Source organism: Hemicordylus capensis, chromosome 5, assembly GCF_027244095.1.
Source record: "Hemicordylus capensis ecotype Gifberg chromosome 5, rHemCap1.1.pri, whole genome shotgun sequence".
Lineage (NCBI taxonomy): Eukaryota > Metazoa > Chordata > Lepidosauria > Squamata > Cordylidae > Hemicordylus > Hemicordylus capensis.
Genome location: NC_069661.1, coordinates 3,037,944 through 3,064,402, shown reverse-complemented (window position 1 = coordinate 3,064,402; position 26,459 = coordinate 3,037,944). Strand labels below are relative to the sequence as shown.

The 26,459-nt window shown below is 50.8% G+C and overlaps 1 protein-coding gene across 5 annotated transcripts; it reads left to right on the top strand.

Annotated features, from left to right (window-relative positions):
- The first annotated feature begins 561 nt into the window (after positions 1 to 561).
- On the top strand, positions 562 to 25,969 carry NAGK (N-acetylglucosamine kinase). 5 transcript variants are annotated; one of them, XM_053254895.1, is made up of 10 exons: positions 562 to 580; positions 14,321 to 14,405; positions 15,343 to 15,441; positions 17,468 to 17,609; positions 19,291 to 19,401; positions 20,124 to 20,236; positions 21,126 to 21,270; positions 23,157 to 23,254; positions 24,785 to 24,863; positions 25,585 to 25,969. In XM_053254895.1, the coding sequence occupies exons 3-10, from the start codon at positions 15,382 to 15,384 to the stop codon at positions 25,773 to 25,775; spliced, it is 939 nt and encodes a 312-aa protein (XP_053110870.1). In that variant the 5' UTR covers positions 562 to 580; positions 14,321 to 14,405; positions 15,343 to 15,381; the 3' UTR covers positions 25,776 to 25,969. The 5 variants fall into 5 exon arrangements, with proteins under 5 accessions (XP_053110870.1, XP_053110871.1, XP_053110872.1 ...); XM_053254896.1 differs by lacking the exon at positions 562 to 580 and adding an exon at positions 9,245 to 9,404; XM_053254897.1 differs by lacking the exon at positions 562 to 580 and adding an exon at positions 9,249 to 9,404 and having other exon boundaries at positions 21,126 to 21,213.
- The last annotated feature ends 490 nt before the right edge of the window (positions 25,970 to 26,459 follow it).

Sequence of the window (26,459 nt, the reverse complement as noted above, 5' to 3'; positions counted from 1 at the left end):
GCCGGGAAGAGGCGGCGAGGGAAACGGCGGGGCCAGAAGCGGCCGCCGCGAAGATAGGAAAGAGGCGGAGGGGAAAGAGGCGGCGGGGGAAGCTGGCCGAGGTGGTGGCGGAGCCGCCGCCGAGGCCTGGCGTCGCCGCTAAAGCCGGCCAGGGGGAAAACTTTGGGGCCCGACTTCCCCACACTAGAGCCCGACATCCCCGCACCCCCCCCCTGAACAAGGGCCAACATGGCCCAGGAAAATGCCACCGCGGCGGCCGCCGCCAACCGCCCTCCCAGTAGCCCGATCCCGCCTTCCCCGCTCCCCCACACATGAACAAGGGCCAACATGGCCCAGGAAAATGCCTCTGCGGCGGCCGCCGCCAACCACCCACCCAGCTGCCCGAGACCTCCTTACCCAAAGAAGAACCAACCCCGACAACCGAGGAAAAAGGAGCTCACAAAAAGAGCTCCTCTCTCGGCAAAGACACTGCCCAGACTGCCACTGGGCGTCCTTTACGCCCAATGCAACAGTCCGGGAAGAGGCTTGCCCGAGAAATGAGCTCTGCTTGCGAGCTCCTTTCTCCGTCGCGTTCAAAACAGTGAGTAAAGTTGCCAGGTTGGGGGGGGGGGGAGCGCAAGACTCTTCTGGGCAGGGGAGAGGGGGAAGGGGGGAGGGCAAGTGGGGGAGGGGGGAGGGCAAGAGGGAGGGTTGGAGGGGGGAGGGCAAGAGGGAATGGGGCAGGGAGGAGGGCAAGAACGAGTGGGGCAGGGGGGAAGAGGGAGGGCCAAGAGGGAGTGGGTCAGGGTGGAGGGGCAAGAGGGAGTGGGGCATGGGGAGGGGAGAGGGCAAGAGGGAGTGGGGCAGGGGGGAAGAGGAAGGGCAAGAGGGAGTGGGGCAAGAGGGAGTGGGTCAGGGGGGAGGGGGGAGGGCAAGAGGGAGTGGGGCAGGAGGAGGGGAAAGGGCAAGAGGGAGTTAGGCAGAGGGAGGGGGAAGGGAAGGGCAAGAGGGAGTAGGGTGGCAGGAGGGACTGGGGCAGGAGGCTGACAGGAAGGGGAGGGTGTGAGCGGGGTGGGAGGGGGAGGAAGAGAGGCCAGAGTGTGGGGCAGGAGGGAGGGTGGGACAGGAGAGACAAACAAACACACACACACACACACACACACACACACACAGAAAAAAAAGATGAAGAACACATAAAGGGGGGTAAAAAGGCTAGCGCCCGTTGTTATAACGGGCTTAAAAATACTAGTAAATAATAATATATCACAGCGATTAAATGCAAAACAAGCCATTGGAAATGTGAACGGCACCCTGCTGTCCGTGTAGGGACTGCGGTGTCACAACACAGGAAGTGTGGAAGCACCCTTCCGAGATACGTCCCGACCCCGTTGCAGGGTCTGATCTGGAAAGCTCTGGGGAGGTGGAGCTGAAGGACTGAAGGTCACACACAGGGATGTGTATGAGGGTGGAGAGATGTGGACGGGGCATGCAGGGCTTTCAAGACAAGCACAAGGAGTCTAATGCTGTTGTTCAATGTGGTGGGCTGCCTTTTCAATAATATTCTGATTCTAACTTGGAAAAGACGCAGCTTTTAAATGGATTGTCAGCAGATGGTGATAAGAACTTACCCAACATACTTGAACATCTTATGGAGAGCTCCTTATCTCTCATTGGAATTTGCATGAGATTGGAATAAACCATGTATGAAAATCCCCGTGGAATCAGGCCCATCTAGTCCAGCATCCTGCTTCACACAGTGGCCCACCAGATGCCTCTGGAAGCCCACAGGCAAGTGGTGAGGGCATGCTGTTGCTCCCCTGCAACTAGTATTCAGAGGCATCTTGCCTCTGAGGCTGGAGGTGGCCCACAGCCACCAGACTAGTAGCCATTGATAGACCTGTCCTTCATGGATTCATCTAAACCCCTCTTAAAGCCATCCAGGTTGTTGGCTGTCACCACATCTTGTGGCAGAGAATTCCTCAAGTTGATTATGCATTATGTGAAAAAGTACTTCCTTTTATTGGTTCTACATTTCTTGGCAATCGGTTTCATCAGATGACCCCTGGTTCTAGTAGTATTATAAGAGAGGGAGAAAAAAATTCTCTCTGTCCACTTTCTCCACTCCATGCATGATTTTATAGACCTCTATAATGTCTCCCCTCAGTCATATTTTTTTCTAAACTAAATAGCCCCCAGGTCGGTGTTGTAGCCTTGTCTCATATGGAAGGTGCTCCAGGCCCCTGGTCATCTTGGTTGCCCTCTTCTGCACCTTCTCCAGTTCTATAATGTCCTTTTTGAGTTATGGTGACCAGAACTGTACTCAGTACTCCAAGTGTGGCCATACCATCGTTTTGTATAAGGGCATCATAATATTAGCAGTTTGATTTGCAGTCCCCTTCCTAATGATTCCAAGCATGGAATTAGCCTTTTCCATAGCTTCTGCACATTGTGTCGACACTTTTAATGAGCTGTCCATCACGACCCCAAGATCTTTCTCCTGGGCGCTGTCCAGATTACCTGCTCAACAGCGACAAAATATTTTTGTTTGGGCAAATCACATTCAAAACGTAAATAGCAAAGCAGAGAGTAGGGGGAGCAGTCTCGCAAAAACTAAAAGCAACCTTTTTACGGCGGGCATACAATATTATAGCAATAAATCTCAGTGATCAAATCCGAAACAAGGAGCTGGAAATGTGAACAGCACCCTGCTGTCAGCATAGAGACTGTGGTGTCACAACACAGGAAGTGTGGAAGCACACTTCAGAGATATGTCGTGACCCTGTTGCAGGGTCTAATCTGGAAAGTGTCCTGGTCAGTCACTGACAGCTCAGACCCCATCAGTGTATATGTGAAGCTGGATTTTTTTTACCCCAATATGCATCACTTTACATTTGTTCACATTGAACTTCATTTGCCATTTTGTTGCCTGCTCCCCATTTGGAGAGATCCTTTTGGAGCTCTTCACAATCTGTTGTGAATTTCACTACCCTACATAGTTGGGTGTCATCTGCAAATCTGGCCACCTCGCTGCTTACCTCAACTTCTAGATCATTTATGAACACATTAAAAAGCACTGGTCCCAGCACAGATCTCTGGGGGAGATCTGTACTCTACTCTCACTTCCCTCCATTTAGATGAGGTCCATTTATACCTGTCCTTCAACCAGTTACCAATCCACACATGAACCTGTCCCCTTATCCCATAACTGCTAAGTTTCTAATTCAGTCAAATTTGAGAAGAATTTCAAATTCTTTTCCCAAAAAAGGGCATGACTGACGCAGAAGCAACCTCTCTAACACTCACCTTCTAAGTCCCTAACCTTCCTAACTGGAATGTGTCACAGACAGCAGAGGATTCACCTGCACCAGGAGCATGGCCTTCTTTGTCGCAGCCCTGACGCTTTGGACTTTCTCTCAAATGAGATCCGTCCTGCTTTCTTCCTGAAGGCAAGCAAAAGTGTTCCTCTTTCAATTAGCCTTCGGACACTGGCGGCTGTATTCCTTGCCAGCGGCTCATCCTCACAAGCCAGGGGAGCACCAATCTCTGGTTCCCAGAGGCCTGATTATGCCTGCTTCTCCCAGCCCAGCCCTTCCCTGCAGTAACAAGAGCCATGCAGCCTGCAGGCTGGCCTGGCCACTCATCAGGTCAGCTGTGCAGGCTAAGCCTGCAGAGCTCTACCTGGTGAATGGCCAGTCTGCAGGCAGCATGGCTCTCAATAACAGGGGCAGGGAGGGTGGGATGGGAGAAATCAGACTGCTGGGAACCCAAGATACCTGTGCCTCTTTCGGCACTTCCTTGGCTTGTTAGGACAAACTGCTGCTTTTCCTTGCTTGATAGAGTTTTTGATCCACAGTTTAGCTTGTTGTTGTTATATTATTATTATTATTATTATTATTATTATTATTATTATTATTATTACATTTATATCCCGCTCTTCCTCCAAGGAGCCCAGAGCGGTGTACTACATACTTGAGTTTCTCTTTCACAACAACCCTGTGAAGAAGGTTAGGCTGAGAGAGAAGTGACTGGCCCAGAGTCACCCAGCAAGGATCATGGCTGAATGGGGATTTGAACTCGGGTCTCCCCGGTCCTAGTCCAGCACTCTAACCACTACACCACGCTGGCTCTCTCTCTTGTTTCCTTGTTTGATTTTTTTTAAAAAAATTGATTTGATTTGATTTGTTGTAAATTGATTTCATATTGCAGTGAATGGCGGCATATAGATATGTGCCATGTTTAATGTTGACATTTATTGGAATAAATCAGGACAAGTAAATCCAGGGACTGGCAGCCTGCAGCCCTTCTGCTGCCTAGCAACCATCAGGCTTGGCGCTAGCATCCTTTCTGTGTGGCCTAGCAACACCTACTGGGAAAGTATGGAGTGTCACATCTCTTGTGCTGTCTAAATGCCACATCTGGAGAGCGAGGGGGGAGGAGGGGGGAGGCGTGACCACTGCGGTGAGGCCTCGACCCACAAGAGAGATCTGGATATAAGTTTGGGCTTCCAGCAGTATCGGGCCTCTGCAGGGATGGGGGGGGGCCTCCTAGAATGGCCCCGCCCTTGGAGACTGATGGATTAAAGTTGCTGTGCCCCTGGGAATTGATTTCAAGCATCTCACCTGGATTGCTTAGCCCACCATTTTAAATGATTTCAGCTTTCATTTAAAAGAAAAAAGAAAGCTAAGCTCTAGCCCTTGTAGAAGTGGAGTTATGGAGCAAAACATGCAGTCACTCTTCTGCTCAACTGCTGGACGGACTGGGATTAAGAGAGGAAGAGCACAGGAAGCAAGGTGGGAGGGGTTCACTTTCACAAGTACCGTCATCCCCTGAGGATGTTGCCTTGTTTGTTATCAGCAGGGGGATCTCTTCCAGGCAGTGGAGAGAATAGCTTGCTTTTGAGGTGAATCACTACCTGCCCACCAGGCTGTGTATTGTAATATTTAAGGACTTTCTTGGCTTTACGTTCAATGCATGCTTACTTAGAAGTAAGCACTGTTGGTTTCAGTCACATTTTCTCTAAAATAAGAGTGTTCAGAATTGCAGCCTTAATTAAAAAGCTGTGCATTTTTTGGTGTTCTATTACAGCTGTTAATAGGTGAAGGAAAATGGTCAGGCAAAGATATCACCCCCAACTATTGTAGGTAGATATCCAGAGCAAATACAATTCAATTGGAAAGTGCAACTGCTAATTTGCATATGCAAAATTATTTTCGAGCCAATTATGCAAATTAGGTACCTGGATTTGGAAAGCCAGAATATGACAACCCTATGAGGCATCAGCTCTGGAACACCCTCCCATAAGAACAGTCCTGCTGCATCAAGCCCAAGGCCCATCTAGTCCAGCATCTTGTTTCACGCAGTGGCCCACCAGATGCTGCAGGAAGCCACAGGCAGGAGTTGAGGGCATGCCCTCCCTCCTGCTGTTACTCCCCTGCAAGTGGTACTCAGAGGCCTCCTGCCTCTGAGGCTGGAGCTGGCCTATAGCCCTCTGACTAGTAGCTGATGATAGACCTCTCCTCCATGAAGTTATCCAAACCCCTCTTCAAGCCATCCAGGTTGTTGGCTGTCACCACATCTTGTGGCAGAGAATTCCACAAGTTGATTATGTGTTCTGTGCATGGGAAGCTAGGCAGTGGCGAGGTCAGCTGACCCAGCCAGTGGCATTGCCACCAAAAAAATCCCCTTGAACGAAGGACCTGGAGGAGACAGGGAGGAGAAGCTCCAGAGCAAGCAGGGTAAGGGTTAGGGTTAGGGTTGTGAGGGTGGGCCAATTCATCCTCGTCTCCACATGCCACCGCTTGAGCCGCTCTCCCCCTCCTGCATCGTTAGTAGCTATTTGCAAACTCCACAGTTGCAAGAGAAAACTCTCCAGCAATCCTTATCCCACGTAGGATTGGCAGCCGCAAACAGGACTCTTGGAGGAAATAAATATGGGGCCGTGGGGTGGGAGAAGTGGGGCATCACAGGAGCCAAATTGTTTTAATTGCTATCACTGTAATTTGAGCCAAGAGCAATCTTAATTGAGCTAAGAGTACCGTGGTCACTTCCTCCTCTGCAAGAGTTGCTTTCGTTTTCCTGCATCGGAGACGGGGGTGGGTGAACATGTTAAGCCCTGGAGAACAACAATCCCGTGGACTTGTTCTCATGAACGTGCTATGTAAAGATATGTTACATCTTGTAACATATGTTGATATGTTACATCTGATCTGGATGTGCAAAGTGCTTTCCTCTCCCCTCACTGTGGCTATTCCCCTCCCCCAGGTCTGGAATTAAGGGGGGAGCACACCCACATTAGAGGGGTGTGATGCAGGCAAAACTCTAGCTCGACTTTTTTTTTTTTTTTAAGTAATCATAACAAGAAAACTGTTGGCACAGATGAACAGTCCTTGTGACCCAACACTCAGTTTCCTACAGTGCTAGCCAGTTGCTTCTGTGGAACTTAAAAGCTGGGCACAAAAGTAATAGCCCTCCCTGGTGTCTGTTCCTAGCTTCTGGCTTTCCAAGGTATACTGCCTCTATACAAGGAGATTTATTTAGCTTTCAACAATGATATTAAATTAGGCAGAGGCCTCTCCCAGCCATACTACATAATTATTAGTATTTTAAATGGGAAAGGGTGTTGAGCCAAAAAAGCAAAGAATATGTTGCAGCATCCCTGAGGTCTTGGTTATTTTAAGAGTAGGAAGAGAGAAATGGACCATGGCAGAAGGAGCAAAGGAGGGAGGAATTTGGTACGAAGGTGCCAGGGATTGGTGAGAAAGGAGGTTGGTTTGTTGGCTGGGCTGACAGATCTGATTCATAATGAACTTCTTGAAGAAAGGCCTGAGGATGGAGATCCTTCCTAGGGCAAGAGAGACCCTCCTGTGCTCGGACAATGGGATGATGTCCAAAGTACTTTGGGACTGAGGCTGGGGCGCTGTGCAATTTGTGCAAGGTCTGTGCCTGGCTTGCCTTGTTGCTTGCTTTTCTAATTTATTGCTTAACTCCCTGGAAGGTTTCCTGATTTGATCTAGGGAACTAGTCTATCTGTGGCTGATAAATCCACTTTGGGGGGCAGGAATGTCTCAAATTAATGAATGGCCCAGTCAGCACCATGCCAGGATCTTGGCAGTCTGTCTCTTCTGACTGCACCTGGGAAGACAGAAACCTTTGAAAGAGCCGAATAACCCAAGCCAACCAATTCACAGTTTCATTCACTAATCTCTGGCGCCCTCGGATGTTGGCCCTGCAAAACTGCTCCAGGTTGTCCAAAGGAAGAGAGAGAAAGGAGCCATTGCTATGTGTGTGCACCCTTTTCTCTCTTTTGCCGGAGTTTGCAGGTTTTGACATACTATTAGACTGAGAATTTTTTAAAAATGTAACCCCTTTTTAACCTGTGGCAATAAGGGAACAAAATAAACATGTGCATTTGGGAAGCAAGGCTTTCTCAGAGTCAGAGCACCTAGGAAGTATTGCCTGTCTCCAGCCTAGAGAGCTCCTTCTTATCTCTGCAATGCTGATGGATGAGAAACCCAAAGCATTGTATTGATCATACTGAGCAGTTTCTTACTTCTGGTTACTTGTACAATGCTGTGCCATGTGCTTCCTCCTCACAGCAGCTTTGCAAGGTTGGACATTTATGTCTTGTTATTTAACACACAGCCCCTCCTGCTTTATCCGAGAGGCCTCAAAGTTAACCACATGCATCTTTAAAAAAAAACAGAAATGGAGAATTTATGACTCCAAGCAAACATGTACAAGTACATCCAATCACAGCTAAGTGGGGAAGTGAATCTTACCCAACTCTCAAATCTAATGAGCTGAACACCAAAAGGGGAAGGAGGGGGGGAGGAGGAGGAAGGAACCACCAAGGAGGAATGATTGGTGAGGCAGCAGGGCTGCTGCGTCGCCTCCAGAGGATGGCCCCAGACTTGGGCCCTGGCCTGGCAGCATCTCCAGGGAGGGCTGGGAAAGAAAGGCCCTTCTCTGTCAGAGACCCTGAGGAGGAGCTGCTGCCAGCCAGAGCAGGCCACGCTGGGCCGGGATGCCAAGGGTGTGCCTGGGGAGAAGGCAGCTTCCTGCCTGCACCTTCCCCAGGGAAGACTGCCGGGGCTCACCCGCTTCCAAGGGGAGGGGCCCTTTTTGCAGGCAGGACATTTTTCACAGGGGGCTTTTAAAGAAGCCTTTAACCTTTAACCTCCATCTCCTCCGGAATGGAGCGGGGTGCGTCCCCGTATCGGCCAGATTTACCCCAGAGTCCCTGCGAGTTATCGGTGAGCAGTTCACACACAATTCGGGTTCTTCACTGCGCATTAGAGTGCAGCCTGATTTTTATCTGGGGTAAAAAAATCTACTCTTTGCGTCAGTTTTTTGGGACAACTCTGAGTTTGCAGATCTTCTGCATGATCTCTGTTGCACGTTGAAGTCATCTGAGGGGGTCCACCTCTGCTGGTACGTCTGGGGGCGACTCAGAGGCGGGCCTTCTCTGTAGCCGCTCCTGGACTGTGGCATGCACTCCCGGCAGGAACCCGTAGCTTGGAGTCATTGTTGGCTTTCTGGAGAGCCCTCAGACCTAACTGTTTGGCCTGGCCTTCCAGGGTTTTTATAAAGCTGTAAATGTTTTTAATTTGCTGTAACCTGGTTTCCCAGGGTTTTAAAATTGTGTTGAATGTTTTAATTGTTAATTGCTTTATGGTGTTTTATAGTCTCTGTTTTTAACTGTTAACTGTTCATAATCATAATTGATTTTGATGGTTTTGTTTTAATGTAAACCACCCCGAGCCATTTTTGGAAGGGCGGTATAGAAATCTAATGAACGAATGAATGAAGCCTCCCTGCACAGCCTGCTGTGTGCAAAAGTCCCAGGAGATCCGCGGGTGGCGAGTGCTGGGCCATCTTCGGCTTCCGGTGCAGGGAGGCCAGCAGCGTGGCACCCCCGGCGGGACAGGCTGAGTGGGGGGTGGGGGGGGCAGACCCGGCCCGGGCCCACTGCAGTGATTCAGATAATTTACGTGGCAGGACTGTCCAAGCAAAATGTGGTGTGTGCAGCTCAGTGGGAAGCATCTTATTCAGAATGCCTTCTTTTTAAAAACTACCCCAGAGCAAAGGAGGGTCCGTCCCCCCCCCCCGCCCCCCGCTTTCCCTGAGCATGTTCTGGCGTACCCAATAGCGCGTCGCAACTGCCCTGGCGGCTTTTAGTGCAGGCTGCTAAAATGCCCAGGTGCGCACGCGCGAGCCCAGCCCTGCGCCCTGCTGTGCCTGGACGCCCCGCCCCCGCCAGAAGCCAAAGCAGCAGCAGCAGCAGGAGGGAATTCCCCGCCGGGAAGGGGCGGCCTCTGCGAGCGCTGACGCAAGCGGCGGGGCGGGGCGTCTCCCGGGCTGCCCCTCCGGCGCGCGCGCCTGCCTGGTGGCTTCATGGCTGCTGCGATCTATGGCGGCGTGGAGGGGTGAGTGAGCCGGGCTGGCCGCAGCTGCAGCTGCAGCAGGTCCCCCGCTACCTCCTCTTCACCTTCCCGTTGCCAGGCGGCGTGTGGGTCCTCTGGGCACGGGATGTGGGGGGCCCCCGCTAACTCCCGTTGGGAGGAAGCAAGGGGGGGACTTCTGCTTCCCTTTTCCTCGCCGCATTGCGGGGCGTGTCCCAACCGCTCCTGCTCCGCGATGGGTGTGTGTGTGCGCCCTTCTCCACTTTTGCCCTCTCGGGACGAGCCTCCCCGCGCCCCGCCTCCTTGCGTTCCATGCCCCCCGCCCCCGATTTGCTACTACTCTCCTGCCCCCAGTGAGTCCAACTCCGTTAACACCTGTGATGCGAACGTAGGAACCCGCCTCCTGTTGGGTCAGGTGGGCCATGGGCCTGTGCAGGCTAGCGCCGCCTGCTCTGACCGGCAGCAGCTCGCTCTCTGGATCTTTCCCAGCAGGGGCGTAGCAAGGTTGGAGTGGGCCCAGAGACAAGATTTTAAAATGCCCCCCCCCCCACTGAAGCTCAGCTCATGAAGTAACAAAAAGCATAGTAAAATATCTGTCTGTCTATCTATCTATCCATACATCTATCCTATGTGCCACAATAGAACATCATCCTAAATTATTTTTTTTAAAGATTTTGTAAATTGTGGACGATGCAAGTCATTGAATGGTACTCGAGAAAGACATGCTGTTCTGGTAGCTCCAGGGCTTAACACTCACATCCATTTCGGAGGATGAATACAACTGAAGGAAGCCCGGGCGGGTGCATGGCTGGGGGAGTCTGCCATGTGACTTGCCCCTGGGGCCCCCCCAAGGCAGTGGGCCCCCAGACAACTGTCTCCCCTTGCCCTATTATAGTTACACCCCTGTTTCCCAGGCTGGTAGCTGCCTGAGATCCTTGTGTTATAGTTTTGGAGTCTGCCTTCTTGAAATACTTGGACCAGCTAACCCTTCCATATTAAAGAGGACTGGAGTAAGCCATTAAAAAAACCGGAAATTCCCAGGTTGCAGTAATGCAGGTGCGTCTTGGAAGCGGAGCTGTGTTATAATCCTGGGAGGAAATGCAGCAGCTGGAAAAACCTGGAACCTGCCAGATCTGTTGCTGATACAAACAGTGGCTCTGCTGAGGTTTCCTTAATACTTCTTGGCTCCGCTCCTGCTGACCTTCGGGAGGGGTGGAAGGGCGCGTGCTACATTAATTGGTGGTTGGTTGAATGCACAGCTAATGAGCTGGAGGATTTTTTAATGGATTTACATATTTTGTTTACATAAAGAGCCCACATAATCTGCCACACAGATCTTAACGAGCTACACTTCAGTGGGTGCCATTTTGCCAAAATCTAGCACGAGGCTGCACTTTGTCAGATGTTCTGGTGGTTTTTATCAGAGCTGAGACCCATCAAGGCTCAACAGAGGTCCTGTTTGTTCCAAGGTCACCAGAGCAGAGGGAAATGAATCCATCAAGTTTATATTCTTACCATTTTGTGCACAACCATAAGAATAAAACCACCCAGAGAACTTGTGTTTTGGGCGGTATAGAAATATGCTAAATAAATAAATAAATACAATAAATTAGGGACTTGTTTGGGGGAGAAGACTGGAAATTGAGCATCTTGCAACACATGTGTGACTCTTTTCAACTGAAAAGAGCTAAAATGCAGCTCACAGGCCTCCCAGAAGTGTGTGTTGTCCTGTTTTGGACCCAGTGCTTGCTTTTGTCGAGTGTCTGTTTTTAGCTAGATTGACGGAGAACTGGACCAGGTGCCCCAGAATTGGTTCCTTTTGTCACATGTTGCTTTTGCTGGTCACAGGGACCAATATTTTGCTCACTTTTTAATACCAGGGAAACTGGGAAGTTACAGAAAGGATCCAAGAGAGTGAAAGGATTTAGTGTGCATTACTCGTCCACTGGAACCTCCTCAGCTGACGATGGGCAGGACAGTTCTGATGGAAGTGTGCCTCAGCCACAACTGTGAACATAAGAACAGCCCTGTTGGATCAGGTCCAAGGCCTGTCTAGTCCAGTATTCTTTTTCACACAGTGGCCCACCCGATGCCGCTGGAATCCCACAGAGGCAGGAGTTGTGGGCATGCCCTCTCTCCTGCTGTTACTCCCCTGCAACTGGTACTCAGAGGCATCCTGCCTTTGAGGCTGGAGGTGGCCTATAGCCCTCCGACTAGTAGCCGATGATAGACCTCTCCTCTCCAAATTATCCAAGCCCCTCTTAAAGCCATCCAGAGCTGTCACCACATCTTGTGGCAGAGAATTCCACAAGTTGATTATGTGTTGTGTGAAGAAGTTCTTCCGTTGGTTGGTCCTAGATTTCCTCGCGATCAGTTTCATGGGATGACCCCTGGTTGTAGTGTGATGGGAAAGGGAGAATAATTTCTCTCTCTTCACTTTCTCCACCCCATGCATGATTTTATAGACCTCGATCATGTCTCCCTGCCGTCATCTGTTTTCTAAACTAAATAGTCCCAGGTATTGTAGTCTTGCCTCCCAAGGAAGGTGCTCCAGGCCCCTGATCATCTTGGTTGCCCTCTTCTGCACCTTCTCCAGTTCTACAATGTCCTTCTTTAGATGTGGGGACCAGAACTGTACGTAGTACTCCAGGTGTGGCCGCACCATAGTTTTCTATAAGGGCATGATAATGTTAGCAAGGAACTGGACATATTTCTTTTAGGTGCAGCAATGCTTCCTTTGAGCTTGAGGATTTTCTGGTTTAGAACTTTTGGTATCTAAAAACTCTCACTCTCTCACACACACACACCCTGGCTTTCTGCTATCTGATACAAAGCTGATACAGCCTAATGGCTGAGACTGAGCTGCTGCACATCAGGAAGCCCCCAGTTCAGATCTTACCTCCGTCATGCCCTCTCTAGGTGGCCTACAATAACACCCCCCCCCCTTCAGCTCATGGGTGCTGTGTGTTTCTGGTGGGTGGCGAAGGATGAAGGTTGAGGTTTGCCCTCGGTGCTCTGACTTGGCCATGTGGGGTCACTCTTCTGGTATGTCTCCCACTTGGCTGGCTTATTCCTCTTTCTGTGCACTTTGAACGGAAGCAGACTGCTGGACATTCTTCCAGAAAAAGGACACACTCCGCATTCTGCTGGCTGGAGCCTTTGGCTATTGGGGCTGGGGAGGATCATGGGAGTCGTGGTCCCAACAACATCTAGGGAGGACGACCTCAGGTTGGCAACTCCTGTCTGAAGCGTTAGTCTGCTGCTGCTGCTCAACAGGATGGGTTTTAGATGAGCAGCAGCAGCATCCCTGCTTGGATGCAGGGCTGAGGCCTGGCTTTGTCCAGCTGAGGGGTTTCCTTTGGCCTGGAGCCTTGTGTTGCCATGGTAACAGCAGCACCATGCTCCGGCAGTGTGAAGGTGATATTGTGAGCGGGTGGGAGCCACCCAAGCAAGATGCAGCAGGCCGCTTGTGGTTTAAATGTGCATTAACCTTCATTTAAATGTGCATTAATGGTTAGAGTGCTGGACTAGGACCAGGAAGACCCGAGTTCAAATCCCCATTCAGCCATGAAACTCGCTGGGTGACTCTGGGCCAATCACTTCTCTCTCAGCCTAACCTACTTCACAGGGTTGTTGTGGGGAGAAGTAGTAGTAGTTCACCGCTCTGCACTCCTTGGAGGAAGAGCAGGATATAAAATGCAATAATAACAACAACAACAACGACATTTTAGGCAGGCTCTGCCATTGCTTGCACAGCCCCGTCTTCTTTGAAAGCACGCAAACCCACACGTGCCTCAGATTATCCTGAGCTGTCCTATTTTCCACTTGGTTCTCTCTTTGCAATTAGTGGGTATGAAAGAGGCCCGGCAGGAGGAAGGGGTGGGGGGCGTTGAGTCTTGCTTCACCAGGCAGCCACAGAAGACCACCTCCTCCTTGGAACGCCTGGAGGTCAATTGGATTGTTTACTGGTGGAGAATCAGCTGCCTGTCAAAAGTTAGCAGAAAGGAAGGGTGGAGAGGGAGGACACCTTTCCTGAAAGAGACCAGAGTATGCAAGGCCTCAACAAGTTTCCTTTAGGAACATAGGAAGCTGCCATATACTGAGTCAGACCATTGGTCTACCTAGCACAGTATTGTCTACCCAGACTGGCAGCGGCTTCTCCAAGGTTGCAGGCAGGCGTCTCCCTCAGCCCTGTCTTGGAGATACTGCCAGGGCTTAAACCTGAGACCTTCTGCATGCTCTTCCACTGAGCGGTTGCTCACCCCCAAAGTGAAACGGCACGCACCCATAGTCTCCCATTCAAATGCAACCAGGATGGACCCTGCTTAGTAAGAGGAATAATTCATGCTTGCTACCACAAGACGGTTCTCCTCCCCAAGAAGAGCCTTGCTGGGTCAGCCCCAAGGCCCATCTAGCCCAACATCCTGTTCCCCACTGTGGCCCAAATCCCTGTTTCTCACAGTGCTGAGCCTTGGACTGTGCTGTAGAGCTCTTGCAAAGGGATAATTCTCCTTCTGACATCAAGGCACAAATGGAGGGAGTGTTTTGAATCCACAAAGTGCTCACTATCTTGAGCTCATAAACCCCTTACTCAGAGGGGTTTATGAGCTCAAGATGTTGAACACTTTGTGGATTTAAAATAGTCTTGTCCTGAGAGCAAGTGTATGTAAACTGGTGTTCTTGGAGGTCCTGCAACTGTGGGACTCCCTGCCACTGGAGACTTGCCAGAGGCTGAACCTGGGCTTCCTTGCTTTTCTTCTTTGGGATGGGTATGGACTTTTAGTGTATGTTTTGTCTTACGTTCTGATGTGTTTAGAGATTTCAAATGTGGTAGATTTAGATCAATCAGTCTTCCCTAAGCTGCAGGGATGGGAAGGGCTAGAAGCGGAAGCATGTCAGTTCTAGGTTGGCTCACTTGTGGCCTTGTGTTCCTTCCATAGTGGGGGGACTCACTCAAAGGTGGTGCTAATATCGGAAGATGGCAAGATCCTGGCCGAGACAGAGGGACCCTGCACCAACCACTGGGTAAGGAGCTGCTTCCCACCCTACCCACGTGTGTTAAAAAAGACAGCTGGTGTGTGTCTGAGTCATGATGTGTGTGGGAAAGGGGTGTTTGTGTGTGAAATGAAAACCTAAAGTATTTACAGAGAAGAGCATAAGCATCACAACCACTTAAACAACCAAGATTAATGTTTATTCTAGAGAGATCTGCCAATGTGAACACACTCAGCACCCTCCTACTGAGTCTGACCATTGGTCCCACTAGCTCAGTATTGTTTACTCTGACTGGCAGCCGCTCTCCAGGCCTTTAAGAGCAGAGTCTTTCCAAGGCTTACCCAGGGATGCTGGGGATCAAGCCTGCATGCAAAGCACATGTTTTACCACAGAGCTGCTCCCCAATATGTATAGAAAGAGCCATGCTTGATTTGCAGAAGGTTGCCTTGTCTCATGCTGGGCCACCTTTGGCTGGGTGTGTCTCCCTCTTTGCTGCAGCTGCCTTTTTGGATGCTGACGTGGCTGACTTGTAGAGTCCTTGAGCTGGAAGGGGCTGAGCATCATAGGAACAAAGGCAGCTGCCATAGACTGAGTCAGACCCTTGGTCCATCTAGCTCAGTATTGTCTACACAGACCGGCAGCAGCTTCTCCAAGGTTGCAGGCAGGACAGGAGTCTTTCTCTGGGGTGAGGGGAGGTGTGGAATGCATTGTCCTTTCTCCTTGCTTTTCCTCCAAGTCTCTATACTATAGGGAGTATCAACCACATTGAGGGAAAATGGTAATGCAGAAACTTGGGGTTGAGGATGAACTTTATTTGTGGTGTGTATATGTGTTTGTAGGAGTATATAAATAAACAAGTGTGTGTGTGTGTGTGTGTGCGCGCGCGCGCGCGGTGTATGCACGTGTATGGCTGTGCAATAATAACTGAAATGTCATTTCCACTTGGTTACTTCCTCTTGGTGCATAGCTGGTTGGCTCAGACAAATGTCTGGAAAGGATCAGTGCCATGGTCAGTGAAGCCAAAGGGAAGGCGGGTGCTGATCCACAGGTCCCTCTTCGGTCCCTGGTGAGTATCTCCTCCTGGTGAGCTCCCTCCTGGTGAGCTCCCTCCTCCAAGGAGGCATTTTTGCCCTCTTTGAAGTCATCCGTGTCTTTCGAGCCCCCTGAAATTTGGTTGGGTCCAGATGGCGAGAGGGTCTTTGGCCAAGATGGAACCCATGGAACCTTGTCCACATGGAACCCATGCTGTAGGACAGAGATGTCCAGCTTCTGCTCCATGGTTCCTTAGACAGAGGCTCATCATGGGTTCCTCAGTGAGGGAGTCTGTGATTATAGGGAATTAAAACCTTTGTCTTAGAGCAGCTCGTGTGAGGAGGCGGGGGGATTCTTAATCACCCCTGGTGAGCTGCATGGCTAGGCTTCTCCTAAACTAATCTATATTTCTGGTAGAATTAAAATGCTGTCACCACCACCCCTCTTATTGACATAGCTTGAACCTCCCTGGGCTTGGGGTGGGATCCTAGGGAAAACTCTTTATTTTGCTATTGGATAAATACAAAAACCTTCCACGTGTAGGCTTACACGTGTTGAGAAAACCAATAGAGTGCTTGAGGAAGCTTTTACACCAGAAAAATCTCCTTTTCTGCCCCCACCTTTTCCTGAATTAAAAACCAACTCTGAGAGGCTTGTAAAAAGAAAAGGACAAAAAACCAGTTTTATTCAATTACTACAGACTGCTCCAATCTGAGGCTTCTAGCTTTCTTAGATACACTCAAAAATACTTAGTTAGTTGCAAAAATAGGTTATCTTAGGCATGCTTAAATATTTATAGTTTTTTGCAATGCCCTAGATAGGGTTGGGCGTAGGCTAGTATTTCTTATTCTAATTATGTTGCAGGTAAACAATACTAAAACAGTATCAGGGATATATAAAGCACACACACAAAGAAATATAAGTTCCTAATGCAAAGTCTGACTAAACAAACCTTTCCCTAAATTAATCTTCCAAAAACTCCCAGGCTTCCTTTCCTTGAATTCACCAAACTGCTGTTGAGAATCAAACCCCTGCAGTTCTATCTTCCAAGAGCCGCAGTCATCCTGTTGCTGCAGACTCAATTGCCACATGTCCCTTTGCTCCTCCAACACAGAACTTTCTTTCTTGTTCCCAGAATTCCCAGGAACAGCTCTCTAGGTCGCACCCACCCCCAGTGGATTGATTGGGTGATCTCTGTAGATCACTAACCTGTCAGTCAAGACAAGTGTTCACTTCCAGTTAACTCTTTAGAGCAGGCTTCCCCAAACTGTGGCCCTCCAGATGTTGCTGAACTACAACTCCCAGCATCCTGAGCCACAATTTATTGTGGCTGGGTATGCTGGGGGTTGTAGTTCAGCAACATCTGAAGGGCCGCAGTTTGGGGACGCCTGCTTTAGAGAGAGGGGAGACTGGCCATTATAGTGATGCTGGCCAAGTTTCCAAGAAAGATAGTTTCCCCACCATTGTCCCATCATCCCCTGCAATATGCTGCCACAGGGGAGCCTTGGACTTCTCCTAGAAAGGCCCAGAAGGCCTGGCCACCTGAACTCAGTGGCATCCACCCTAGGGTACTCCCCAGAACTCCTCCAAAGCTCAGGAGTTCCATGGCAGAGCAATGGGAGTGGAAAGGGGCTCCTGACTCATTGAAGGTCAGAAACCAAATCTGGTGTAGGTGATGGAGCAAGAGGTGCAGAGCTTGTTGCAGGGAGAGGCAATATCTCTGTGGCCAAGTCCAGTTGCTGCTGGCAGGACTCCTCTTAGTCTGAAGGGTGTGTGATATTTTTGCATGGCAAATGCCCTGAACACGCTTCTCAAGTGATTTCCTCTTAGCTGTAGGTCCTCTCCCTGCCAGGGCTTCCGAACCTTGGATGCCCAGATGTTGTTGGACTACAAGCCCCATCATCCCCAGCCACATTGGCCAAAGGCTAGAGTTTCAGAACCCCTGCTCCACGCCATGGATGATGGTTCCTTGGTCTTCTGCCTTGATGCCCAGCACTGATGTTGGAGGTGGGTGGTAGGGTCAGGCACGGGATGTTCACCGCTGGGCCCTGTTGCTGTAGGGCCTCTCTCTGAGTGGAGGGGAGCAGAAAGAAGCCATCAAGAAGCTGATTGAGGAGATGAAGACCCGCTTCCCCTACCTGAGTGAGAATTACTACATCACCACAGATGCCATCGGTGCCATGGCCACTGCTACTGACCATGGTAAGAAGACTGGGTTAAGAACGGCCTCCTTGCTTCTGCTTTGAAACCTGACAGCCCCTGACTCGGTTTTTCTTCAGCTTCATCTTTGCCAAAGGTCTTTAAATGGTACCTGTTGGCTTTTAATGCAAACCTTCCAAAAGGTGATCTTGCAACCCCCAAGTTAAGTATTGTACAAGACTGCTTAAGCCAGGGGATCTCAGACTTGGGTCAAGCTTTTCTTTGTAAAACCTCTGCCTCTCCGCCATGACTTTGCTAAACCTGAGCTCTTGGGCATCTTGGATGCACAGTCTTGCTGACCTGTCAGTTTGGGTCCAGCAACATTTCTTAATCGGTTCAGTTCTCTTGTTAGCCCACCAAGCAAAGAATGCTTAGATTAAATTTCGTGACTCAGTCTTAAGGCACAGCATTGTGCATGCCTCCAAAAATATTGTCTCGCACGTACAGATCTTGGTGATCTAGACTCTTACTCCAGAGCAAATATTAAAATAATGGGGATGGGGCAGGGGAACCTATATAGTTTGACAAGACCAACAGCAAGCCTAAGTTGCCAGGCATTTATGTTAGCAGGTCCCTTGTGTATATATGGAAGGAGAATCCTTTTGCCCTCTTGCAAATAAATCTGGCCTAGAGCCATTGTTTGACACAACAGGCCGTGTGTGGATGCAAGACTAAACCATGGTTAGAACCTCAGAGTCGCGTGCTCTCCGGTCTGCCTCTCTCCTCCACCTTTGCATATCGGGGAGGGGATTGTAAAGCTTCCACTTTCTGTTTAGAAGAAAGGGTTCTTTCTTCTGAACCACAAGTGGAAGCACTTGAGCGCCCGCCTTTGCATAGAAAAGTCAGGGGTGGCGGAGAGTGTGCAAGCCCAAGACGCAACTCTGCTCGGGCACACAATGTGTCCCCCACTGTGTCTGTGGCTCAGTGCTGCCGCCTCGGCAAGCTCTTTCGGAAGAGGTTTCATCCCCTTGGCAAACCCTTCCCACGTCCTGGTGCTACGAGGGCCAGCCCTGTCTCAGAGGTGGCGTTTTGAGCTCCTCCCCTCCATCCCGTTGGCAAGAGGCGGTGTCTGCCTTCCTCTCAAGGGGGCAGAAAAATGACCTGAGCTTTCTGAGACTCTTGGCTGGTCCTTCTGCTTGCCCTGGGCCTGGAGGGACTGAACAGAAGGGAACGAGCCGGGGTGAGGAGGGGCACCCTCTGCTTCAGATTCCCAAAGGCAAAGAGCCCAGGGAAATCCAAAGGGCATGAGAAGGGAGGCTGGGAGGGATGCTCAAGAGCCGTAGGTCCTGGGGAGCAGGAAGGTCTCTCTAAGCCGTGGATTCCATCTCTTTGGAGAAGAGGACTGCTGAATAGGCTACTAGTCTACTGGAACCCTTTGCCCAGGGGTATACCTGGCCTTGAGCCTGCTGCTTCTTGACTGCTATAGCCCAATTCAGACATTATACTGTACAAGTGTACAGATGTCTGTATACTCGTGCATGTGTTTGTGTGAATGGCTGTAGCTGTGTTCATTTTCAAAGTGAGTCTGGATCCAGGCCCTTCAAATGTATGGTAGTAATAGGAAGTGTACTTCTCTACTTGCATTCAGCATAACGTATGAATGACTGTCCCTGTGTACACTGTACACTTGTAGTCTGAGTATTACACCTAATGTGTGAATGGGCCTTCTGTCTTCTCCATCCAGGCGGAGTGGTGCTCATCTCTGGAACTGGCTCCAACTGCAAGCTGATCAATCCGGATGGCTCCCAGATCAGCTGCGGGGGATGGGGCCACATGATGGGGGATGAGGGCTCAGGTAAGGGGCGGGGCTTGTGGGCCTTGGATCTTGCTCGTGAGCCGGTTGGCTGGGCTTTTTGTTTGTGCAGACTGCATTTATGTGCACTTCTGCTGGAAAAAATATTACTATTTTTACTATGATTATAAACAGTCTGAGTTGCTGGAAATAGGCAAATGGGAGATCTGCCTTGTTGGCATCAGTTGCAGCAGGATGCATTCTGGGATAGTGCTGGACATCCCAGATGGGTGCCACTCAGTGGCAGAGTCCCTGCTTTGCAGGCAAGAGGTCCCAGATTCAGTCCCAGGTAGCATTTCCAGTTAAAAGGGCCAGGAAGCAGGTGACGGGGAAGACCTTTCTCTGCCTGCAGCCCGGGAGAGCTGCTTCCAGTCCAAGACAACAATTCTGGGCTAGATGGACCAAGGATCTGACTGGGTGTTATAGGGCAGCTTCCTAGAGTGACACAGATGGGTGGGGGGAGGAGGAGGAAGGCCGGCTGTGTGCCTGAGCTGGCATGCCCACCAAGCATCCTTGTCCCATCTTAGGAATGCCCGCCCAGTGGGCCCACCAGCTGCTGAAGCCACTGTACGATGAGCCCTTCAGAGCAAAGTTAAAGTGCATCAAAGATGTTGCGCCACATGGGCTGTTGTGGTTTCTTGGGCTGGGCTCACGTGTGCAGCCTGGCAGATGATCAGACCTACTCGTAACGCCAGGCTTCGCCACCTATTTTTCTATCCCGCCAGCTTACTGGATTGCCCACCAGGCGGTGAAGATGGTGTTTGATGGCTTGGACAACCTCAGAGTGCCCCCTCACGACATCGGCTATGTCAAGCAAGCCATGTTTGACTACTTCCAGGTAACTTCCTCTTTCCTGATTGCACCCAAGAACTTGCCTGTTGTGCCAATCTCTGTCTGGGGCTGTTGTGGCTCCCGGGGTAAGGCAAGCCGGCTCTGGAGCTGGCTAGGAGAAGAGTGAGTGCCAGGGACATGAATGCTCTTGCATACCTCCTGATCATTTCAATGGGGCTGCCCCCAGGAAGCAGAGCAGGACTAGGGCAGGGTTCTCAAACGTGAGTCCCTAGACATTGTTGGCTGTAGTGGCAGAGGATGATGGGATTTGTAGTCCAGCATCTGGGGACTCAGGTCTGAGAGCCCCTAGGCTTTGGGGCAAAGGTCCAGCAGCGTGCGTTGGGGCCTGAGAGGTGCAAGACCTCCTCCCATGAAGCCCCTTTCTCCAGGCGGTGAGGCTGTGCTTGGAGAGAGGGATCTCTGCAGGCAGCGAGGGCGCTGAGCAGGACTGCCAGAGCGCTTTGCCTCTTTCAGGACTGGGCAAAGCCAAACACACCTTTAATCCGACTTCGGTAATCTATCACTGTTTTAAATTAAATGCTTTTAATTTAATTTATTGCTTTAGCTTTGTTTTTAATACGTTTTGGGTTGGGGTTTTTTTGCAAACTGCCCCGAGTTGTGAGTTTGGGGTGGTACACAAAATATGCTCAATAAAATGAAATAAACAACGGTGCAGAGCAGGCAGAAGCCAACGGCTCTCAATCTGGGATCTTGTGCAAATGGGGACGATGATCCCGCTCTGCTGTGCAGGGCTGTTGGCAGGAGAACTGCCGTAATGTATGTGGAACTCTTTGAATGCGTGGGACTACAACTCCCATCACCCCCAGCCACACTGGCTCTGAATCATCGCGTCAGTGCTAAGTTGCTTGCTATCTTGTTGACCCCCCTTTCCACAGGTCTCTGACAGGATGGGGCTCTTGACACATCTCTACAGAACCTTTGAGAAGTCCAAGTTTGCAGGCTTTTGCCAGAAGCTGGCTGAAGGTACCTTGCAGAGGATGGTTTCTTTTGCAGCTGGGCAGCCAAATGTGGGCCCTGGAGGTATTTTACAGGAAGTAGAGAGCTGGTCTTGTGGTAGCAAGCATGACTTGTCCCCTTGTAGCTAAGCAGGGTCTGCCCTGGTTGCATATGAATGGGAGACTAGAAGTGTGAGTGCTGTAAGAGATTCCCCCTCAGCGGATGGAGCCACTCTGGGAAGAGCAGAAGGTCCCAAGTTCCCTCCCTGGCAGCATCTCCAAGACAGGGCTGAGAGAGACTTCTGCCTGCAACCTTGGAGAAGCCGCTGCCAGTCTGTGAAGACAATACTGAGCTAGGTAGACCAATGGTCTGACTCCGTATATGGCAGCTTCCTATGTACTTTTGAAGGGGCAAGAGTCCCATAAGACCTTCCCCAGTCTTTGAGCGTGCAAAGTAGGAGTGGGAGTATTCTGCTTTTGTGGTCTTTATAAGTTGCAGCCTTTGAAGTTTGCTGCTCAAAGAGAGATCTGGAATGCTTATCCATCTAAAAAGCACCTGTTACTCCCACCCATTCTGAGTTAAATCCATTTGAATTTTATTCGAAGCTGTGAAAAATCACTATGTTCTGTTGGTCACTAGCGACTCTCTGCTGAGAAGGCCAGACCTCAAGGCTTGGCTTCTTCTCTGCACACATTGCTGGGCTCCTTAGGTGAAGCAGGCGCCCCCCAGAGCTGAGCGGAAGGTGATACAATGCCTTTGGATGTGCGAGGGTCCTTCTCTTTCTGTTAATAAGCTCCCACATGCACAAGGCTCAGTTCCTCAGCCTTTCAGCTGGGGTAGGGTGTTTTACAAAGCACTGTAATAAAGCCAGCGTGGTGTAGTGGTTAGATTGTGGGACTAGGACTGGGGAGACCTGAATTCAAATTCCCCTTCAGCCATGAAACTCACTGGGTGACTCTGGGCCAGTCGTGTATCTCTCAGCCTAACCCACCTCACAGGGTTGTTGTGAGGATAAACAAATACCATGTAAACCACTCGGCTCCTTGGAGGAATAGTGGGATATAAATGTTTTTAAAAGGCAGGGCAAGAAACCTTGTTTTTTAGCAAACCTGTGTGCTTGTGGGTGGGAGGTAGTTCTGGGGTGTGTGTGCTTTTTCAATTCTCCAATCTAAAAGGAACTTTATTCCCAGTCCTCCCCTCTCCAATTGTTTTCAGCTTTGAGCAATCCAAAATTAGAGAGTTCAGCCAACCCGCCCCATCAAATCGGAGACATGTGGGTTGATTGGAAAATTTTGTTTGCATCCAAGAGCTTTCTCCACACATAATGGGCTGCGCTTTGTTTCCTGGAGGTTTCAGGCAAACCTGCTTAGCTGCTGCAAAAAGGTCTGATCAAATAGCACCACCTTGTGACCGACAAAGGAAAAATAGCCAGTCCTGTAGTCTGGACTGCAACAGCTGGTTGCTAGGCTGAACAAAATACAGGTGTGCTTGACAAGACTTCTGCAGTCCCTGTGCTGGGGTTGCACAAATGGGGTTTCTCAAACTCTGGAGGGCAGTACATGGCAAGGGTTTGCCCTAGCAGGCTCAGTGGCTGGGTTTTGAGCACCCCTTCCTTGGCGTTTCGAAGCTTGGCTGAATCAAAGAGGAGAGCTGGTCTGGTGGTAGCAAGCATGACTTGTTCCCTTAGCTAAGCAGGGTCTGCCCTGGTTGCATATGAATGGGAGACTAGAAGTGTGAGCACTGCAAGATATTCCCCTCAGGGGAGGGAGCCGCTCTGGGAAGAGCATCTAGGTTCCCAGTTCCCTCCCTGGCAGCATCTCCAAGAGAGGACTGAGAGAGACTCCTGCCTGCAAACTTGGAGAAGCCGCTGCCAGTCTGTGCAGACAATACTAAGCTAGATGGACCAAGAGTATATGGCAGCTTCCTATGTCCCTAAGCCCCTCTCTCCCCCTTTTCTCGTCCCCTTGCAGGAGCTCAGGCTGGGGATCCACTCTGCTGCTATGTCTTCAACCAGGCAGGCAAAGTCCTGGCGCAACATATCGTAGCTGTGCTACCCAAAATTGATAAGGTAACTTGCAGCCCCATCTTGGGAGCTGGTTGCACCAGGAAACAAGACTGTTCATCAGGGGATGGGTGTATCAATGCCACCACCACAGGTTGTGACAGGGGTGCGAGATGCAGGTAGGATTGGAGGTGGCTGTGATGCATGCACCATTCAAAACTAAGAGAGCCAGCGTGGTGTAGTGGTTAGAGTGCTGGACTAGGACTGGGGAGACTCGAGTTCGAATCCCCATTCAGCCATGACACTAGCTGGGTGACTCTGGGCCAGTCACTTCTCTCTCAGCCTAACCTACTTCACAGGGTTGTTGTGAGGAGAAACCTAAGTATGTAGTACACCGCTTTGGGCTCCTTGGAGGAAGAGCGGGATATAAAATGTAAAAATACAAATACAAATACTTGGCCACAGAGCCGGCTGCACTGAATCAGCTCGGGACACCTCTCCTTTGGAAGGCATAGCACTCTAGTTACTGTGGCAGAGGTGACAAATGCCTGTGGGACTGGCTTGCTCTCGTGCTGGGACTAAGAGAGGCTTGAGGGGGGCCACGGAGTGGGCTTGTGCATCTCTCCTTGCCTGGTCTGTTCTTTCTTTGAGTCTATGCAGATCTTCTCAAATTGAGTCCCCAGAAGTTGCTGGGACTGGGGAGGTCGATGAGATGGATCTGAGGCTAAGTGGCTTATTTCTTGGCCATTCCTGCTCCATCCTGAGGTGGCACCCGTCATCCCTATGAGCAACCAAAATTCCCAGAGAGCTAGAGTACCTCCCTCACAGGGCAAGGCTTTTTATTTTAGAAAAAAAGGTGATTAGGGGGTTATATGATGATAGGGGTTTATACCATCATGCATGGTGTGGAGAGAGTGGATAGGGAGAAGCATGCCACCACAGAACCAGAGGTCATCTCATGAAACGGATGGCCTGGAAATTTAGGACCGACAAAAGGAAGTATGTTTTCACATGGCGCATAACTCCTCTATGGAGTTCTCTGCCGCAGGATGTGGTGATGGCCGCCATTTGGATGGCTTTAAAAGGGCTGAGACCAATTCTTGGAGGACAAGTTGTGTGTGTGTGTGCACAGCTGCTTCTGATCTTTTGGTTTATGACTTAATGTCGTAGAATTGTTTGTTCTGCTGGGTAGGATGTAATCATTGGCTGCTCCCGTTAGGGGCATAGGCTCATTGCTTTCTGCCTCCAACACACCAGCTACTAAATGTCCTGCTCTTCTTCCCCTTCTCCAAGTTTCTGGCCTCCAGTTGGCCTGCCCAGCTGGTCAACTTTGTCTCTGTAGGATGAGAACTAAATGCATGGAGATCTCTCTTCCTCCACCCACTACTGGTTTGGGGCTCATTCCTTTGGTTGCCAAAATACTTACCAGATGCCCCCAGCTGTGGCCTGAAGGCATGTGGTGCAATAAACTTTGCTGCAGTTAAGCAGGATGAGATCTGGTCAGTGCTAGGAAGCGGGATGCCCATGTTTGGCCATCTTGAGCTCCCTGAAGGAAAAACAAACTGAAAGGCTTCCTTACTTTGCTTCTTCCACAAGAGCCTCTTCCAAGGGGAGCTGGGGCTGCCCATTGTGTGTGTTGGATCGGTGTGGAACAGCTGGGAGATGATGAAGCCAGGTGAGCAGCCATGGGGCATGGCGGGCGGGGCCAGGGTGGCAGAACTGCTTTGCAAAGCTGGATGTCTTTGCCGGGTGCTTCCAAGCCAGCCAGCTCCTGCACTGGTCTCCTTTCCCCTCTCTATACCGTTGGGCTGAGTTGGGGGTGTGTGTGTGTGCAGGCCACGCGAGGGGAGGGGGGCATGTGCCTCTCATCGAGAACACCTTCCTTTATATTTAGCACAAGGGATCACACACACACATCACCCACCCGCCCACTGGGGCTGCTTGCCAAGTGGACACTCCCATATTGGGCAACCCATGCCAGGCAAAGGGGTCAGAGCCCCGCTGAGAGATCGGAGTAGGGCAGCTTCTTCCTCAGCTGGTGGTGCTGCTCTTCCGGTTCCGCTTCACTCTCCAGTCTCTTTTTGAGCTGAACGGTCTAGCACGGAAGAGTTATTCTGCAAGCGGAGGAGCTCCCTTGGGCCAAAGCAGAACACGCCCGATGGCTGCAGGGCCTCTCTCCCAACGACACACTGCCCTGGTGATCCCTACGAGGGTCCAAGGAAGGCACACATCCTTCCTGCAGCAGCAAAGGGGCTCGGCCCGAGTGTGTCTTCAGCAAGCAATAGCAGCCACCAGCTGGCAGCACCAGTGCAGGAGCCGCCTGGCCTCCAGCACTGACAGTTAGTTCTCTGTGGGGACAGCGTAACCGGCCTCCCTGGGCTCTCTTTCCCTTCCAGGGTTCATCAGGGTCCTGGACCAAGCGCACAGGGAGGACCTCAGCACCACCTTCTCCAAGTTCAGCCTCTTGAAGCTGAAACAGTCTTCTGCACTGGGGGGTGCGAGCTTGGGCGCGAAATGTGTGGGGCAGGCGCTCCCGCTGGACTACACTGCGAACGTGGATGTCTTCTACACACACTCCTTCTCCTAGGAAGGGCACACTGGTGTGTCCTGCTGCGATGCCTTTCTCTCCCTCAGGCCGGGGTGTTTTTCAAGTGTTGTCTTTTATGTCTTGGAGAACGGGCATTGTGCTGGCTGTCTTCTGAGCATCTCTTAAAGATTTGATAAAATAAAGGCCATTCCAGTGTGAGCGCCCTCCTCCGTGGCGGCCTCTTCGTACCAGGTGTCCTGTAAAGCGTCTCTTCCTACCCCAGCTGTAGTGGGATGGGAGGCAAAGTGCTTCCGAGGACTAGAGCCCATTTCATGGGAGGGAGGCTTCTCCTCAGTTGCCTTCTGCCACTCAGCTCCCCGCCTTTAGAAGGTAGCACAGGAGGTGTACTTGGGTTTTGTCCCCATTAGACCTCACTGTTCACAGTCCTTCCCCAACCCCCCGTGGGCACATATACACCCTTCTGCACTTCATGCATCAGATAAAGGGAACTGCAGTCCAGCAGAGGATCCTGCCGCAGAAAAGCTGCGAGTCTTTAAGGTGGCCCAAGACTGTTCTTGCAGCCAGAGTCTCGCTACCCCTCTGAAACCAAGCTGAGCCACTGCAGGCTCCTCCTCTTCCCAGCCAGGGCTCCCCAACCTTGCTGGGCTGCAGCTCCCACCACCCCAGCCACAGGGGCCACGCCCAGAAGGCCCTGCTGAGTTGCTGAGCTTGGAGGCCAGGATG

Coding starts and splice junctions, on each gene's coding strand:
- NAGK (XM_053254896.1), top strand. CDS start 9,373: ATGGCTGCTGCGATCTATGGCGGCGTGGAGGG. Junction 9,405..14,320: donor ATCTATGGCGGCGTGGAGGG/GTGAGTGAGCCG, acceptor TTCCTTCCATAG/TGGGGGGACTCACTCAAAGG. Junction 24,864..25,584: donor CTGGGAGATGATGAAGCCAG/GTGAGCAGCCAT, acceptor TTTCCCTTCCAG/GGTTCATCAGGGTCCTGGAC.